At 33.2% G+C, this 20,462-nt stretch overlaps 1 protein-coding gene across 8 annotated transcripts in view; it reads left to right on the top strand.

Moving 5' to 3' along the window:
• Positions 1–20,462, top strand: part of DMXL2 (Dmx like 2) — a 123,273-nt gene that overhangs the window by 43,485 nt on the left and 59,326 nt on the right. For all 8 annotated transcript variants that reach the window (XM_088797207.1, XM_088797203.1, XM_088797206.1 and 5 more), the window contains exons 7-13: positions 4,670–4,848; positions 6,571–6,754; positions 9,824–9,998; positions 13,292–13,531; positions 13,997–14,268; positions 14,909–15,605; positions 15,945–16,066. In XM_088797207.1, the coding sequence (XP_088653333.1) occupies positions 4,670–4,848; positions 6,571–6,754; positions 9,824–9,998; positions 13,292–13,531; positions 13,997–14,268; positions 14,909–15,605; positions 15,945–16,066 (1,869 nt within the window). The remainder of the gene's footprint in view (positions 1–4,669; positions 4,849–6,570; positions 6,755–9,823; positions 9,999–13,291; positions 13,532–13,996; positions 14,269–14,908; positions 15,606–15,944; positions 16,067–20,462) is intronic.

The following is a 20,462-nucleotide window of genomic DNA, read 5'->3' as shown; positions in this document are numbered from 1 at the left end:
GTTATGAGGCTGAGTGCAATTAGGGAGAAAATGTATGGTGGAGAAGAGAATGGGGCTCAGGATGAAGTCCCAGAATCCTTAAAAATTAAGAAGTGGGAAAAAGAACAAAAACAAATGGGGAGTATACAAAGGAGGCTGAAGGGTGACCACTGAGATAGAACGAGAACAAGGAGAATGACATTAGAGAAAAAAAAATCCAAGAAGGACGGAATAGTTATAATTCTGTCAAATGAGCTAGAAAACAACAGGAGAACAGTTTGAACTAGTGTAGAAAGGATAGGCCTACCTGTTTGTGCATAAATTCAAATAAAAAATACATGCTTTTAGAATCATAGGATTCTAATGATCTTAGAGATCATAGAAAGAAGCTGAGTTCTTTAGGGGTAAAGTCCGTTTCTCTGCCTCTCCACTGCTTCTACCCAAGTTAGCATTTTCTTGTCTCTGGACCCTTTGCAGTTGTCTCTTAACTGGATGCCCTGCAACCATCCTCAAATCCAGTCTTCAAACAGTGGCTAGGGACACCTGAGTGTACCACACTGTCCTATGCACCATCCTTTCATGAGTACTGTTGCTTATCAGGTAAACACTACAATCCTTAACCATGGTCTGTGAGGCTCTGCTGTATGGTGTGGCCCTTGTGTACCTCTCCAGCTCCTTCCCACCTAAGGCCAACTGATGGCCTTTCGGAGCCTTGAATATGCCAAGCTTTTTACTGCTTTCAGGCCTTCGTACGTGCTATTCTGTCTGTAGGGAATGCTCATCCTTCCCTATTCTTTGCCTGGCCATCTTCTGTGTATCTTTCAACTCTCTGTTTCGATACCACTTTTCTAAGGAAACCTCTGACCTCCCAGACAAGGTCAAGTCTCTCAATTAAATATTCTCATAGTAAACTTCTCATTTCTAACACTTAACCATAATTATAATTAAAACAATAATTTATGTCCTTATTTACTGTTGTCTTCCCTTCTAGAGTATAAGCCCTGTGTAATTTGGCAATATATTTTATTGTCTGTCTCTTCCCTTGTCCCACCTATATCCCCAGCAGTTCACACAGTGGCTGCATTCAATAAATATTTGTTGTTTGAATGAATCATGTGATGATTCCATAGTGTGCGGCAGTTAATAGCACATCATTATCCATTTTTATGCTACAGACTGATTTTTTAAGTCTGAAATGGATCTGAAAGCCATTGACTTTGCTCAGAGTGAAATTTGGGTCTTTAATAAATCTGTATCTGGACATGATCAAATGTAATATAATTGGTTCTTATGAAATATATTGAAGTATATGTAATTGGATTGAATTAAGAATAGTATATTGATATGGATTACAGAATGCCTATTCCTCCCTAAATGAGACAAATGAACTATTAAAATACTTTAAAAAAGTACTGTTTATTTTCTAGATTCTTCTCTTTCTGTCTGTCTTCTCTTTCTGGTCTTTGAATCCATGAACGTGGTATATTTAGGTCATCTTTTTCTTAGCAAATTTTTGTAGTTTTCAGCATATGTCTTGTACATAAAATTTGTTAAGTTTGTCTTAATGTAAAATATATTTAAACAAATTACATTTCCAGTTATTACACAGAGAAGTAGAATTGCTATTTGAATTTTGATCTTTAGTTTTATGACCTTGCTTATCAGTTCTAGCTTTTTTTGTAGATTCCTTAGGATTTTATGAATAAAGACAATTTTATTTCTTTCCTTCTAATATATATATATAACTTTTATTTTTCTCCGTACCCAATCTTTGCAAGTTCTAGGACTTCTGGTACAATGTTGAATAGAATATATGGGAGCAGACATACTTGTATTGCTTCCAATATTATGGGAAAAGCATTCAGTCTTTCACAATTATATGTAAATTGTAGGCTTATTGTAGCTGTACTTGAACAAGTTGAGGATGTTACCTTCTATTCATAGCTTGCTGAGAGCTCTCCCTCCCCTATGAATTAATGTTTACTATTGTCAAGTGCTTTTTCTACATATACAGTTGACTCTTGAACAACTCGGGTTTGAAATGCATGGGTCCACTTACATGAGGATTTTTTTCAATAAATACACAGTTGGCCTTCTAAATTCTTGGGTTTTGCACCCACAGATTCAAACAACCATAGATTGAAAACAGTATATTTTCAACCTGCAGTTGGGAATCTGTGGATGCGGAGGGCTGACTGTATGCATTGATCTACACCATTTTATATGAGGAACTTGAGCATCCATGGATTTTGGTATCTTTGTGGGGGTGGGGGACCTGGAACCAATTCTCCATGGATAGTAAGGAACGACTGAAGTTTTGGGGGAGTCAAAGTAACATACAGATTTTTGAGTGGCGGTAGTAAGTGTTTGGCACCCCTAACTCCCATGTTGTTCCTGGGGCAACTGTATTGAGATAATTATATGTGTTTTCTTTTTCATTCTGGTAATATGGTGAATTACAGTAATTTATTTTACAAATGTTAAACCCACTTTGCTTTGCTGGGATAAATTCCACTTGGTCATGATTTTTTTTTTTTAAACGTATTACTGGATTTGATCTGCTAATAATTTATTAAAGATGTTTGAATCTATGTTCATGAAAGATATTCATTTACAGTTTTCTTATGTATTATACAATTTCCTCAATTTTCTGAAAAAATTTGTAAAATTGGTGCTATTTCTTCTGTAAATGTTTAGTAAAATTCATCAATGAAACTATCTGGGCCTAGTGTTTTAGGTTTTTTTTGATGTAAAGATCTCAAATTGGAATTTCAACACCTTTAATAGATGTGAAGTTGTTTAGGTTTTCTGTTTCCTCCTTTGTCATTTTTCGAAATTGTCCTTCAGGGAATGTGTCCATTTAAATTGTTGAATTCATTGGGATGAGATTTTTCATAATATTCTTTCATTACTCATTTAATGTCTGTAGCATCTGTAGTCATGTCTTGATAATTTGTGTTTTCTCTCTAAATATTTTTGATCACTCTAGAATATCAATTTTAGTGATTTTTCAAAAAATTACTTTTGAATTCACTGATATCTCTGTATTTTTCATATTTTATTTCATTGATTTCCATTCTTCCTTACATCTACTTACTGTGGGTTCACTTTGCTCCTTTTTTACTTGCTGCTTCAGGTAGAAGCTTAGACTATTGATTTAAAACCGTTCTTTTTTGACAGAGCACTTAAAGCTATATATTTCCTTGTAAGCCATAATGTAGCTGCATCCCCCAAATTTTGATGTTATGCTTTACATTTCATTAAGTTCAACATACTTGAAAATTTCCCTTGTAATTGAAAGGTGTTTTGTTTAGTTTCCAAATATTTGGGAATTTTCTAGCTATCTTTCTATTAATGATTTCTGATTTACTTCGGTGTGGTTTTAGAGTTTTAGGTATTAACAGATGAAAGTGGGGCTTATTCACGTGAGAGTGAGGCTGGTGGGAATGGGAGAAGGGTCTAGAATGCCACCTGCTTGTGAAGGGTCTCTGCCTGTCCTTTATGACTTTTGAGGGTCTCTGAGGTACGTGTAAGGTTTTTTATGGTACATAGCCTGAAACCACTGCCATAGATTGTGCAGTAAATTTGGTTAGGTGAAAATGAAGCTAAGGTGAAGAAGGTACTTGGAAGAAAGCAGTTAGTATGTTCATTGTTAAGTTGTTATTTCAGAGCAAGCTCTTAAAGAGATTCACTGTATAATTCAAGTATCCAAATAAGTGAAACATCATTGGCAACATACATTATGCAGTATAAATTGAGAATGAGAACCAAGAAGGAAAAGAAATAGAAATGTTTTGTCTAGTCTAAATAAAAATATTTGGACCGATACACACTTTTCAGGAATGCATAATTTCATTGTTTCTTACAGATTGAAGTTTTTACGTAAATGATAACATTTTATTATTTTCCTTAATGTAGTTTTCACCATTGAGGATAAAATACGATAAAGTACATAGTTTCTGTTAAATAAGATGCAATTATATAGACCTCTAACAAAATTGTTAGAACTAAGTAAAATGGTAAAGTCAGTGCTTCTTGTTATACCTGTAAATATCTTAAGTGGGCACAGAGGTGGTTCCTGACAACGACCTAAATACCTTCTCATTGTTCAGAGTAGGGGTCTGAAAACTGTGGCCCTGAGCTAAGAATGGTTTTTACATTTTTAAAGGGTTGTAAGACAAAATCAAAAGAGTCTGTGTCACAGGATGTTTGGTTCACAAGGCTTACCATTACAGGAAAGGTTTTCTGACTCCTGACTTAGAATAATAAACAATTCATATTTAAAAAGATGTTGTTTTACCCTTGCAGATCCCTTCAAAAAGGAAAGGATGATACCGTGACTGATAACATGGAATCTTTCTTATTCTTTATCTTATCCAAGGAGCTAGCTTCTGGTTTCAGAATCTTTTCTCTGCAGTTACCCATGTATATTTCAATGGCGGAATTTGGCATCAGCCTATATTTGAAAACCACCATTATGCAGAGAAGATTTATAATGAGCAAATGGTCCATGTATTTTTCAAGAAGAGTATTCTTTAAAGTAATAAATACAATTTTAGGTTTGGTTTTGTACTATGTATAGGTCACACATTAATTTTTTATATATAGCTTAATTTTTAAAGCTTCTTCAAACCACTTAAATATTGCCTGTGTAAAAATTAATTTTATATTCACTTATGCATTTCTGCAGGATGACTGTCTTTTGAAAGTATGGTATCCTATGACTGGATGGAAGTCTTCAATTATACCTCAGGATCATCAGGAAGCGAAAAGGAGACAGGCATCTACCCAATTTTCCTTTGTTTACTTGGCACATCCTCGAACTGTGACAGGTTTTTCATGGCGTAAAACTAGCAAGTATATGCCCAGGTTAGAGAAATGTTTCATATAATTTCAGCTTGTGTACTTAAATATTTATTAAAATAGTGAAAGAAAGGTCCTTTTACTGCATTGACTGGTGGCAGTTAAGAGCATAGGCTCTGGTGACACTGCCTGAATGCAGACCCTGCTGTTGGTACTAGCTTCATGAGCTTGTGACTAAATGTCTTAAGCTTTCTATGCCTCAGTTTTTCTCTCTGTAAAATGAAGGTAGTAATAGTACCTACCTTAGGGAGTCGTGAGGCTAAAACGTGTTAGTACACATGAATGCTTAGTACAGGCCTTTGCACATAGTATGTGCTCAGGCTGCGTTAGCTGGTATTGTTAGTAGTAGCAGCAGTAGTAGAAGATTCTAGGAAGGAAATGTTTGCAAGTAATAGGAAAGCATACATCGAGGGGAAATAAAATAGTAATAAACTGTCAGTTATACACATGGTGGGAAAGCATGTCATATACAGTGAATAAAGTGGCCAGATTTTTCTTAGGACTGTCAACAGAACCTTCTCAAAGGATTTATTATTGTAAAATTTTCCTCATTGTTACAGCATCTTTTGAAAGTATTTAGAAGTCAATGACAAAACAGCTCATACAAATGATTCCTGTGTTACATATTCAATTCTAAAAGAGCTTGCTTAGAAATCTGTATTCATTCTTGAGGGAAGTTTTTTTATATCTGCTGAATATATTTTAGAACTGTTTACAACTGATGGGAAATGCAGCACCCATTATAGAGGTGCTCAGTAAATGATAACATGGGGAATTTATACATTTTTGGAATCTAAATAAAAGGTTTATTCTTAAGTTATTGGCATCTGTTGAAAAATTTGCAAAGCACTTTATCTTTGACTCAGATTCTATGTAAGTATTTTTTAAAAGGGAGAATGATTTTTTTGTTTTTTCATAATGAGCAGTTAGTTCAGCTGCTTGATGCAGTGACAGTTTTGCTTATTTTAACTTAATGGAAATTGACTTATAGTTTGAAATTATTCTTATAGTTTTATTATGAAGATGTTCATTTGTTTACCTATTTGTAACCATTTAGGTCATAAGAGGGATGATGCAAAATGATGCAACTACTGCCACAAGTTCTAGATTAATAGTTTAATTACTTTTAATCATCTTTTATTATGGTCATTCTATAATTTGCAATGATTAGGTTTTCTTTTGCTGTTCAGTTTGTTTTGTTTAGGTGATACAAGTATTCCTCCAGAGCCTAGTTTTCAACCAGTACGGGTGTAATGGGGCATTAATTTCTGTTTCCTTTGTTAAGATCACATCCTAATTTTTATGATGTTCACAGCAATACTGTGTGTGATTTCAAGCTCTTTGATTGACCACTCTTTTTCCATACAACGTTATTTCTAAATCAATTGGAAGCACACTATACTGTCATTTAGCTTAGCTGTTCAAGGCATGATTTAATGAGTTAAAGTGAGTGTCAGGGACAGTTAGGTTGCTCCTATTTTCTGGTCACTGATTGTAGCCCTATATCCAAACTCCCACCTTGCAAATGTGAGCAGGTAATAAATGCGATTTGATGGGAGTATGAAATAGCCAGTGGGAATCTATTGCCATCATTGGAAAAATAAATACACATAGATCATATTGGCAGTTTTGCACTAATGTCATCTTTATATGTGAAGATCTAGATACTAACAGCCTTTAATTGATGGTGTTGATATTCACAGTAACTTTATTTCTCTTTGTCATTAGAGGTTCTGTGTGTAATGTGTTATTAACTTCATGCCACGATGGTGTCTGCCGGCTCTGGGCAGAAACCTTATTACCAGAAGACTGTCTTTTGGGTGAGCAGATTTGTGAGACGACTACTTCCAGCATTGCCAGCAACCTTACTTATGCTGGAAGACACAAAGACAGAATACAACATGCTTTGGAGGTACTGTATTATTTAAGATGGTAATTGAATTTTGAAGATGTATGTGTCTTATAGGAATTCATAAACAGATACAGAAAGTGTACATATTACATGTAATGATAGCATTAATAGCAAAAAATTCTCACTTATTTTATGCTTGTTAGATGACTCATTTTATGTCACTTAGAAGCCAAATATGGGTAGTAATAATCTCAGCCAAGAAGTCTAGGTAAATGAGATACTTTTAATTCTTTCATTTTGTGTGTCAAATGTGAAAATCTATAGGAGTAAGCAGTTTTGATTAGTAAAACATGTAAAGGTTGTTTTACATTTCCTTGAAATTAGTTGTAATTAAAAACGTTTTGCTTTTATTTCATGAGGATTAAAATTTACTTTTGTTCAAATTAAAAGTGACTATTTTTGACCCTTAAGAATAAAGCTGTTAAGATGCTAGATGCAAGTGAACTTATGTAATTGCTTTACAATTTCCATCGTTTAATATTTTGAAAGTGAAATAATTTTCCAGTTTTTAAGTGCAATACATATGAAATAAAAGTGTTTTCTAAGAAATTAGATTATTTATAATATACTATAATCTACTGTATCCATTATGATTAGGGACTAAAATGAGATAAACACATTATAAAAATTTATTCTAGTAAACCTAAATTATTAATTTTCTTAATTTTTCATGTGACTTTTTTTATTACACAAAGAATATATGCATATTGTATTTACAAGATTGAGGTTATATTTTAATTTTTTATAACTTGCTTTTTATACTGATGTTTAGAAATACCTTGTACAAGTATTTACAAGGTAAATACTTTTACCTTGTACGTGTACATTAATAGTTTAATGGTTGCATAGACACAATGGCTTTGCTCTTTCAACAAGCAAAAAAAATTTTGGATTTGGCTAAGGATGTGGTCCTTAAAAGTTTTATATAAAATAGGCCTGCTCTGAAACTAGCTGTGATTGGGCACTGTTTATACATTTTTTTCCCCCTCAACATTTAAAGCATTAATGAAATTAAAACCAGAAGTCAAAACAGTTAAAGTTTTACTTTGTTTGATACTGATTGAAATTTTGTGGGACAACACTTAATTTACTACATAGTGACAATCATTTATATATACTTATGTAACATGTGGTGTGATCAAAATATACAGTGAATGTTTAAATAAAAAAAATTTATTACAGTAAAAGACACATTGCCATTAATCCCCCTCAAAATACTCCCCCTCACTTCAAACACACTTATCCATCGTTCTTGCCACTTTCTGAAGCATTTCTGGAAGTCCTCTTTTGTGAGTGTCTTTATTTCATCCTCCCTCATGACAATGCTCCGTGTCACACACTGCTTCTGGTATGGCAACTTCTGTTAAATAAAAACATTACGGTGTGTCCTCATCCACCTTATTTACAGGATCTGGCACCATATGACTTCTGGCTTTTCCCCAAAGTCAAAATGACCATGAAAGGAAAATGTTTTGAATTGATTCAGGATTGAGGCAGCCACAACAGTGCAACCAAAGACACGAAAGAGGACTTCCAGAACTGCTTCAGAAAGTGGCAAGAATGATGGGATAAGTGTGCTCGAAGAGAGGGGGGTTATTTTGAGGGGGATTAATGGCATTGTGTCTTTTATTGTAATAATTTTTTTTTTATTTAAACATTCACCGTATTTTGTGATCACACTTCATATTTTATCTTTAAATTACATAGAACTTTTGGAAAATAAGGCCTTTTATATATGTCTTTGTATCTTCTGTGGTACCTAATATATTGCTTTCAAGTGTTTGTTAAATTGAATTACTAACTGCTATATAAAATAAAAGCAAAAATATAAGTAAGCATATGTAACCAGTGATTTAAGAAATTTTTGCTATACTTTAATATTAATTAGTAATGTTAAAATTGTTTCTAATAAAAAAAGTCTAATTGTCTGACTTATGAGCTATTTTGCTTTCTGATATCCTTTCCTATGAAACTCCTAATTGCAATGCCTATATAATTCTACATATGTTTAAATTATACATTTTGTTCCTAGGAGAAAATAGTATTGTACAAGTCATGCCAGTCTAATTAAAACTAACAATAAATGTCAAAGATCGAGTGAGAATAATTTGATAAGCAGTTTGGAGTGGGAGGTCTTTAATACCCATCTTAACACTATTATCAAAGAAACAAGCATCTCCATAGCAGGGAGACCAGAGATAGTGGACATACTGTAGAACTGATCGTTTTCCTTATGAAAAAGAATAAAGGGCTGTGGAAATTAAAAGGAAGGACCAGATATGTTACTTTAATGGAGGAAGAATTGAGAGGATGCTACATTTTTACTTGATTGGAGGTGAGGAACAAAGGAAAAGAACGTGAAGTTATTACAAAGCATGGTGTTAGGGGGTGAGTTAAGTGACAGAATAAAGGAGTATTATGTGGCAGGGTTATGGTGTGGAGAAAAAATCATGCTGAGTGATGGGGCCCTGTGTCAGAATAGTTCAGGTGATCGAGTGTGCTAGTAGAGAATTTTTATCATACAGATATATCTCAATTTAAACAAATCCCATTGGTCAACACTTTTATGAGGTCTTTCCTGGCCACTCTTATCTAAGTGGATTCCCCTTGTTATTCTGTATGTTTGTACCCTCTTTTCTTCTTTATAATAGAGATCATATATTTGAATATTTGGCTGACTATTTAGTTCTAAGTGAGAATTTTGGAGAGAAATATTCTTCCTGATAGGAAAATTCTGGAATTTTTTTTTCTTCTGTTATAACTAGTTAGTTTCATCTCAGTACTGGGATATTCTGAAAGAACTAGACTTTGAACTCCTAATCTTAATAGAGGTTTCTGTAGATAATATGAACAAGTATTTTTGAGCAACTACTCCACCTTGAACTATAAAATATTCAAGAATGATGGAGGATGTATTCAGAATTGTTCTAGTGTTGTTAAGAGACTTTCATGTAAAATGATCAGGTTTTGCAGAGAGAAGAATCATAAAATCCTTAAAGTCAAAAGTACTTCGATTGAGACCTGTTAGACTTTCAAGAGTTGGATTTAGCAATTACTTTTTTATTTTAGACAATACACCATTTGAAAAATTTAAGAAAAGGACAAAGGAGGTCTTCTGTTCTTGTAACTCACACCGAATTAATGCATGACCAGATGGCAACGCATGAAGTTCAAAGGCACATTTCCCACCATGCAAATGCACTGTGCCATTTTCACATTGCAGCAAGCATCAATCCTGCCACAGGTAAAGGATAGTAAATTTTTCTCTCTATGAATACACTGAAATAAAGTAAATAAATAGAAAAGTGGGACTACTTTTATAACCTATTCTTTATTTTATGTTAATGTTCCATGTTTTCTTTTAAAATACTTCTTGATTGGAGTAGGAATATAAGGTACCTTTTCTTAACTATAGACTATATGATTCTCAGGGAATAACTTCAGATAAGTATTTTTGAACACCTTTGTCTAGAATATAGCAAGGGTTCCGAGTAAATTGAGCTTTAGTTGAACTTGGGGACACAAGTGATGGCAGCCTGGTTAATTAGTGTGATTTCCCTCCCTTTTATATTTTCACTGTTATTCTTCTCAACTGTTCTTTATATCTTTAGCTAACTATATTTTTACATGGTTTTTATTATATTTCAGCATATCTTGTTTCCTACTCCCATAGATTTTCTTGTCCTACTCTTAGGGAAAGATATTTTTTCTTCTGACTTTGATATTTTCTTTTTGTTCTTTCCTCATGTGGTTGAGAAGTATTTTTAGGCAAGTTCAGTGTTGGCAAAATTATATTTAAAAGCTTCTATTTAAGGCATTGTTTTCTTTTTGTATGAAAACCAGAAGGCCTATAAATTTCATATTACATTGTAGGTAGAACTGTAGTTATATATAGTCATGTTTTATTGAGAGGGAAGTCTATTGCTTCAGCGTGCGGAGGATTTTATTTTTAATTGCTTGTTTATAAAAAGGTGATATTCAGTAAATAAAATTCCAAAAGGATGATCTTTCGGATGCCTCTCCCCATTGCGGCAGTGGCTCTAGATACGTGCTGTCCAATATGGTAGCCCTTAACCGCATGTGACTGTTTGAGTACTTGAAATGTGGCTAGTCCAAATTGAGATATGCTAAAAAATACACACCAAATTTCTAAGACTTAGTACAACAGAAGATTGTAAGATTTCTCAATAATTTTATTTAATATTGATTACATGTTGAAATGATAATATTTTACATATATTGGATCAATTAAAATATTAAAATTAAGTTCACCTGTTTCTTCTTACCTTTTATAATGTGTCTACTAAAATGAAAATTAACTGTACCTTGCATTTGTGGTTTGCATTATATTTCTATTGGACAGTGCTGTGCTAGTAGATGAAATGTTATTTTGCCTGTTATCCTTTCTGATCTAAAATCTAAAGTGTATTCTAAGATGGTCTTTATAATATTAACTTGTTTTCAAAATGTTGGTGGTTTTAGATTTTTACAAATTTTTAACTTTTTGAAAGAACCTAATCTTGAATTATTGACTGTGATGAAGATCTAACTTTAAACAATATGCAATTAGTGATAGTATGCAGTAAATTCAACACATATTAAAAAGCTTCACTATTAACTGTATACACTATTCTGTCAAATTGGAATAGGATCACAGGATTGTTCCCTGTGGAGGGGTGTTCTATCATATAGTTTGAGTGTAAGGACGGCATTCATCATTTTGAAAAAATATTTAACATCATGGATTTGTGTTATACATGCTATATGTAAATACAGCATTTAGGTTGACCAAATTGATGCAAATGCAAATACTTTTGTATTGTAGGACTTTTCTTCTTCACCTTTTTTTGGGGGAAAATATTTTGAACCTACAGTAAAGTTGAAAGTATAGCACAGCAAATACCTTTATATCCTTTGCACAGACTCAGACTCACCAGTTAATATCTTATCATGTACGCTTTTATTCTTCCTCTTCTGCCCATATGTATGTTGTTATTCCCTCCTCCTTTATTTTTGACTTAGCCATTTGAAAGTAAAGTTGTCACCAACATTATATTTCATCCCCTAAATATTTTACTACATTACATAGTATTTCAAAATGTGTCTTCTAATATAAAGAAGAGTTGCCTCCCTAACCCCAATACTGTTATCACATGCAAGGAGCATAGATAAAATAATATCATTCTAATATATAGTTCATATTAAAGTATAGATTCTTTTTTTATGCATGTGATTGTCACTTCTCTTTAAATTCCTTTAATCTTGAACAGTCCCTCTGCCTTTTCAGTTGTCCAAAATAGTCTCTCAGTGGCAAAACAATGATCTCTCAGTTATCTCTTAGAATGCTTGCAGGCTGAATATTTGTTCATGATAAGACTTAGGTTAAACATTTTTAGCAAGAATACTACACAGGTACTGTTTAATGGGGTTGTACTGTTTAATGGGGTTGTTAATTTATAAATCCTCTTTCATGTGATGTTTCATTTTTATTGGAAAACCAGGACTGCCATCCAGGAATTGGAAAGAAAGAACAACTTGGAGCTTTATTTAACACTGATATTTATTAATAGAAGATTACTAGAATATTCTGTGTATTTTATCTTTAGATTTTCACAGATTTTTACAGAGGACAAAGTTTTATTTTTTCTTTCTGTTGAATAGATTATTTATAATATAAATTGGGATTAAGGAAATTAATTTTTTGAGTTATACTGTTTTACACAAACTAATTAATCTATATCATGAATTTTAGTTAACCCAAATGGAGAAAACCTGCAGTAGTTAGAAGTTTGCCTGCCTTCCTGTGTTTTTTCTTGTCATTATTTTCTCCCAAGTTTTGAGGAATGTTTTCAAATATTCAAGAAAGTTGGAAGAATAGTACAGAGAATATGCAGTTCCTCTATTTTGATTCAACAATTGCTATCACTTTGCCACAGTTTCTTTATTCTCTCTGAATATACACATACGTATGTATATATGTATGTGGGCATGGTGTGTAAAAGTTTTTCTTAATCTTTGCAAAGTTACGCATATCATAGCACATCACCCTTACATATTTTAGCAAGTATCTCCTAAGGGTAAGGAAATTCTTTCACATAATCACACAATATCATTATTACACCGAATAAAATTAGAATTTCATAGTCTCTAATACAGTTCATAGTTAAATTTTTCCAGTTGTCTCAAAAATTTTTCCAGTTGTCTCAAAAACTTTTGACTCAATGTCTTTTATAGTAGCTTTTTGTTTATCTTTCTGTTCCCCCATTCCCAAATCAGGTTCAATAAAAGTTCATACATTTGGTGTAGTTGGTTTTTAAATTAGTAATTTAATTCCATATAAGTCTACACCATTAGTTCTTAATATTTACATTTATCATTAAATTCAATTAAAGTTTTTACAAATCCTGCTGTAGTTACTTTGACTTGTTGTTAGCACTTTTTCTGTGTAAGTACAGAACTGGTCTTTCTAAGCATTTGTAATATTTTTAAAGGAGTTAAAAAATTTGTCTTGAAATCTTATCTTTTTTGTTTTCACAGATATTCCAAATGTCTTGGTTGGCACTGTATTTAACATTGATGATGGAAATGGGGGCTTTGTAGTTCACTGGTTAAACAACAAGGAATTTCATTTTACGTCATCTACTGAAATATTTATGCAGCAATTACGCAAACTTTCTGAAAAGCAGGTAGATCATGAAATTGACGATGCAGATGGAGAAGATGAGGAGCGCTCACAGGAGGAAAAGGAGAGGGGTTTACATATGAAACTAGACCATGGTTGGTATCCTGTGTTCAGATTTTTGTTTTTCAAGGACACAAGTTTTTGTGGTGTCACTTTTAGTTTGTAATCCTTCTTGCTCTCTTTCCTTTGAACTTTTCCATTTATTCTGCAAATACTGACTATTTACTATGAACCATCTATCATTTAACTCTGTATGCTTTGTTATAACATATTGGTTTGAGTACTGCATTACTTTGGAAGCCATATACTTTTGGGGGGAACAGGCTTTGCTAATGGTAATAATAATGATAGTGTGAATGAAATTTTGATTTTATCTAAAAGTAAGAAATTTGAGTTCAGACCAGAAAAGTTTCCTTCTTTTGTTTTTTTTACCTGACCATAAATTGTAAAAGGGATGTATAGTTTATAAAGATGGTATGCTGTTTAATTTACAGTCTAGTATGTCAGTGAATTTTTATAGTATTATTAGTATGTATTGATAAATTTATTTTCTGATTCAGAGTTATCCCTGGACAGAGAATCTGAGGCAGGTACAGGATCATCAGAACATGAAGATGGAGAACGAGAGGGAAGTCCTAGATCCTATTCACGACCTAGTATATCAATGCCACTGCCTACCATCCTGCTTGATCGGAAGATTGAAATGCTGCTAACGGAATGGAATAAGAATCCTGACATGCTTTTTACTATACACCCTGTAGATGGTACCTTTCTAGTGTGGCACATAAAGTATTTGGATGAATATAATCCTGGAATATTTAGACAAGTCCAGGTATATTTTATTGATAAAGCAATTATTACATCATATATTACATATATGTATACGTACACACACATATATAGAAGGAAACATGCTATGCACGTTTAGCAGGTTTTTAGAATTACTCAAAGATTTTGATAAGCAACTGATAAAATATTTATTCTTGTTCCCAAAGGGGATCAGTAACCACAAATTTTACAAACCTGGTTAATTTATAGTAAAATGAATTTGGCTTTGGAATGTGATACTAAATATTTGAATAGGTGTTTTGATTTTTTTGCAATATTTTGAATAAAGCGAAAAAGCTTACCGCATGATGTGATTTAGAATGCGCTCTCCCACCCCCCGCCCCAGTTTATTAACTAAATCTAGCTACCTTTATCTGTTATCTTTTTGAACTTTAGATTTGTGGTTGTGGTCACTTTTATGTACAGACAAGACACTTCAAACTTTTTTTCTTCAGTCTTCTCTTAGGCTATGAATAGCGGTGCGATGTTACATAAATACAGGAAAAGGATTAGAACATAAAAGGTTGAAAATGATACTTTTTGCTAGGAAGCTGAGATTTGGCATTTTGAAAATAGAACTATTTTTGGAAGACTGTGAGAGGAGGCAGACTACTTATACTGAATCATACAATTGTGTTTTTCAGGTTTCTTTTTCTTCTCGGATTCCTGTTGCATTTCCTTCTGGTGATGCAAGCTCTCTTAGTAAAAATATCATGATGTATGCCTGCATAAATGCTACGAAAGATTCTCACCCCACTCCGTTACACCAAGAAATGATGGCTGCAGGCAGTCCTCACAGATCACAGCCACACTATAGATCACACAGTACAAATATGAACATTCTATCTCCCACTGTAATGATGGTCTCTAAACACATAGATGGTTCTTTAAATCAGTGGGCAGTCACTTTTGCAGATAAGTCTGCCTTTACTACTGTTCTAACCGTATCTCACAAATTTAGATATTGTGGTCATCGATTTCACCTCAATGACCTGGCATGTCATTCAGTTTTACCACTGTTACTGACATCATCTCATCATAATGCTTTGTTGACTCCTGAATCAGATTGTCAGTGGGACTCAGACAATAAATTAAATAGATTAATGGATCCTGTAAAACATACAAAAGGTTCCTTGAAACAACCTCTTAGAAATGCTGCCACGCGTACTTTTCATGACCCAAATGCAATCTACAGTGAACTTATTCTATGGCGTGTAGACCCAATAGGACCTTTGTCATACACTGGAGGAGTATCAGAATTGGCTCGAATTAACTCTTTACATACTTCTGCCTTCTCTAATGTAGCTTGGCTTCCAACTCTCATTCCCAGCTATTGTCTTGGTAAGTGTTCATTTTAATTGTGAACTTAGTAAAAGCTTTAAACTATTATTTTTTGTCCACAAAATGGTTTATGTTTGTCATTATTAGGAGGATTTTAAATGAGTGTTCAGAATGTAGGCACCAGACTTATGTTTAGAATTTTTAGAAGTTTGTTTTTAACTTTTCCCTTTCCTATTTTCTCTTAAATTTTTTGCTAATAATTTTGTATCCAGTTATGTCTGTTTAATTCTGACTCTTGACCATGGTTATGCCTAAAAAGCGAAGTGAATATTTGTTTCTCATACTTCAGCCAATAATAAAAATAAGCTACATTTTAATGCCAGGTATTTACTTTTTCAGGCACATATTGCAATTCTGCAAGTGCTTGCTTTGTTGCTTCTGATGGCAAAAATCTGAGACTCTATCAAGCTGTGGTAGATGCAAGGAAATTATTGGATGAATTGTCAGATCCAGAATCTTCGGTAAGTATTCACTAATCTTTATTAATATAGTTAAGATGATAAAGAATTCTCTTTTATTTGTCTAGGATCTTTGTTATTTGGTGTTTAGGGAGTGAACATATGTCCTGGGCTCTATATGACAAATTTATTTTTTTTAATTTGTGTTGAGGTTCATGAATCAAAATTACAGTCTACACATCTCACACACACATAATACATTTTACATTTAAACGAATTTTTCTTTTTATAAAATATCATAATTTGTTTGTTTTTGATTAAAGTTTATTGGGGTGACAATTATTAGTGAAGTTACATAGTACAATTCTGTAATACATCAGTTTTGTTTTTTTCCAAAAAAGGTTTTAGGCAGCTTTACCAAAGTCTGTTTATGTTAGAAAATTTGAACTTTTCTGAGCTGAATTCACTACTTTAAAAAAATGTTATAGTTAGAATATGTTGTCAGTGGATGGCAGTATATCATTCTGGTTCTATATCTGAACTAGAAGTCATATATATTAGTTAATATCCAGACTTGAATTGTGAATTTTCTATTTACCTATAAAAACATGCCTCTTTATGAAACAACTCTTCTAATAAAATTATTTCCAATTTTGAAAACTAAAGACTATTGTTGAGTGGCTATTTTGTGCCCCTTTAAGGAGCTTTTAATTTAGTTGAGGAGAGAAATTATTAATAAAAAGTTAAATAACAGTTTAAGACAGAAGAAGAGGTATCTGAGGGTGGTATGTAATTAATTGTCAAACAGATGGCACTAAAAGTATTTCATAATTCAGTGAAGAGAAATACCAGTTTAGGGTAGGCATAGAAGTCTCTGTTAAGGACAGTATTTGGGTTTGTTTGTGATGAACGGATAAGATTTAGAAAGACAGATCCTTTGCCTTTGTCTGAGTGAGAGAGTGACCTGAAAGTAAGTATGGATATAGGAAAGTACATTTATAAATAAGACTTGTTCCAGAAACCGTGAGAAAACCAATAGAGTTGGAAGATACTTAAAGGTCACCTAGTCTAACCAGCCATCTGATGTTTTATTCTCCTTTACCACATTCCTACCAATTTGTCATCTGGCATCCAAGGAGAGAAAGTCAACTCTAAAGGCAGCTTATTCTGTCTTTGAGTTACCCTCACTATGTTATCGAAATTAAATTTGTATTCCTTAAATTTTATTTGTTAGTCTTAGTTCCATTTAGAATAAGTCTAGGACTCCTTGCACATGACAGCACCTCAGATATTTGAAAATAACTATCTGGTAACCCTTGAACCTTTTTTCTTCAGGCCAGACCTGCTGCCCCCTGCCCATAAATTTCTCTGTTTTACGTTTGACCCTGATTACTCTTCTTAGCAGGTTTCAGTTTGTCTGTACCCCTCTGGGCATTGTAAGATCACTAGAATACAGAAAGAAGTATTACGGCCTCTCTCATCAGTTATTACTATGTTTTGGCAGTAACACCATAGTCTTTCTATGTAATTGATTCATTCTGAGCTGACTCTCACTAAATATTGCAAAGTTAATTTTGTTTTTTTTTCTGCCAGTAAGCCATTCTGTATTTGAGTTTGGGGCCCAAATGTAAGCCTATTTTCCCTCTTACATTTCATCTTGCTAAGCTCAACTTAACAGTACAACTTTTTAGTATATTTTTGAATCCAGATTCTGTTATTTGTTACTGTTTTATGACATATAGGACCAGCCTATTTGATGAATAGTGTATCTACATCTTCATCTAAATCAATTATTAAAATATTAAACAGGACAGAAGTGAAGAAAAAGCCTAGTAGTACACATTTAAAATCTTTCTCCATTTTTATTGTCTGGAATATTTCTCCAGCTTGTGTTAAGGATTTCTGTGAGACAGCTTGTTATGTACTTTGCCAAATCTTCTGTCTGCCAAATCTTCTGCAGTCAAAAAAAGGAAGTCAAATATGTATGCTATGAGTAATATATAGTAGGTTGAATGTATGTACCCTGATGTCTCCTGATGACTAAAACGTTGTACTAAATAGACATCAAGCTCTTCTTGTTTTCTTTTTTGAAAATTGGAACATTTGCCTGTTTTTAGTCTTTTGGCTATGGCATTCCCCAGGATTTCTCAGAAAATATCCTCTGTTGTACATTGATCTCATTTACAAAATTTCCCTAACCTGGGCATTATTTTTCCAGAAAATATAAATCCATTTAGAGCAGTTAGACACATTCTTGGAATTTATTTATCCTGGGATTCTACTTCCTCCTTGGCAATGTACTTTTTTCTTAAATTTTCCATTTTTTTAAAAGTGAAAAAGTAACACTCACTGTAGAAAAGTTTTGGTTCTTTCTACTTTTGTAAGCTAAATTCTTAAAATGGAAGATGAGCGAAAAAGTAGAAATTGAGTTTTTTATTCTTTGGACTTTATTAACATTAAATCATCAGCTTCTGTTAATGATCTTATCTTTTCCTTTACCTCTGTACTCTGAAAACAATAATTTATTCAATGCCTAAGTTAATTTTTAAATAAACTTTTAATTTTAGAATAGTTTTAGATTCACAGAAAAGTTCCAAATAAATCGGGTTCCCAGAATACCTCACAGCCAGTTTCCCCTGTTGTTAGCATCTTACATTACCAGAATACATTTGTCACATCAGAGACACCATCATTGGTATGATATAATTAATTAAATTCCAGACTTTATTAAGAGTTAACTGATTTTTCCACTCAGACTGGTCTTTTTTGTGTTCCAGGATCTCATCCAGAAAACATTATGTTTAGCCATCATGTCTCCATAGTCTTCTCTGAGCTGTGAAATTTTCTTAGTTTTTATCAGTTTTCTTTTTCATGACTTGGGCAGTTTTAAGTAGTATTGGTCAGTATTTTACAGAATTTTCTTTCGATTTGGGTTTGTCTGCTATTTTTTTTCATGGTTAGCCTGGATTTATGAGTTCGGGGGAAGAATAACACAGATGTGAAGTAGCCTTCTCATCACATTATATGTTGATTACATGCTATCAGCATGACTTATCACTGGTGATGGTAACCTTGATCATTGGTCCAAAGTAGTGTTTGCCAAGTTTCTCCGCTGTAAAGTTACCTTCCTTTTTCCTACCCTGTCATGATTTGTTCTTTGGAAAGAAGTCATCATATTCCACTATGCACAGCCCGCAATCAAGGGAGAAGGGAAATTAGGCGCCACCTGGGGTGGGGAGCATTGACTTTTAATGTCATTATCACTGTAATTGTGTTTAAGGCTACCATCTGGCTATTTTTTCCCTATTTGTCCCATCTGTTCTTTTTTCCACTTTCCCTCTTTTTCGCTCTTTTTTGATTCAGTTTTTTCTCACGCTTCTCTTTTAGCTACTCCCTTTGTTTTTGTTTTTAGTGGTTCATCTAGGGTTTATAATATACATCTTTAACCTAATACAATTGATTTTCAAATAATAGTATATCACTTCAAATGTAATGTAAACACCTAATAATACTACCCTTTCATTTAACCCCGTCTCCTTATGTAGTTTTTAGCATACAACTCCTGTACATGTTTTATTAGGTTTAGACCTAAATTTTTTTTTAGCAATTTAAGATGGTAATATATTTTAATCTCACTGTGCATGTGTTCATTGCCAGAATTTAGAAATATACTTTATTTTTATATGTTTATTTTGTATCCTGCAGCCTTTCTGAACTCACATGCTGTAGTTTTTTCTTGTGGATTTCTTGGGATTTTCTACGTAGACAATCATGTGTAAATAGGAATAGTTTTATCTCTTCTTTTACAATACTTATGCCTTTTATCTTTATTCCTTATCTTATTGCACTGACTAGAGCTTCCAGCACTATGTTGCATAAGAGTGGTGAGATTGGACGTCTTTGCCTTTTTCTTAATTTTAGAGGGAAAGCATTCAGTTTTTCACCATGAAGTAGAATGTTAGCCATAGGGTTTTTGTAGAGGCTTTTTATCATGTTGAGGCAGTTCAGCTCTGTTTCTATTTTGTTCACAGTTTTTAAAGTTAGGTATTGAATTTTGTCAAGTGCTTTTTCTGTATCAATTGATATGATATGTAATTTTTTCCTTTAGTTTTGGTTCACGTAGTGAATTACATTGATCCGAGACTTGAAGCTGTAACACTCTAGTCTCTGCTTCTGTCTTCCCATAGCCATCTTCTCTTCTTCTTAGGACACCCGTCATTGGATTTGGCATCCACCCCAATCCCATATGACCTTATCTTAAAATTGATTAATCTGTAAACACCCTATTTCTAAACAAGGTTACATTCTGAGAGTCTTGGTGGACATGAACTTTGAGGTGACATTGTTTAACCCACTATAGTAACCAACATTTTTTCCTCATCATTTATATTAGCAGTTGCATAGTCAGGAACCTCCAAAGTCTCCCTTGAGTCATTTTAACTTTCAGAGCCTCATGCTA

This window comes from Rhinolophus sinicus, chromosome 3, assembly GCF_057876585.1.
Source record: "Rhinolophus sinicus isolate RSI-liver-muscle chromosome 3, RSI-T2T, whole genome shotgun sequence".
Lineage (NCBI taxonomy): Eukaryota > Metazoa > Chordata > Mammalia > Chiroptera > Rhinolophidae > Rhinolophus > Rhinolophus sinicus.
This window is presented reverse-complemented; position numbering and strand designations above follow the sequence as displayed.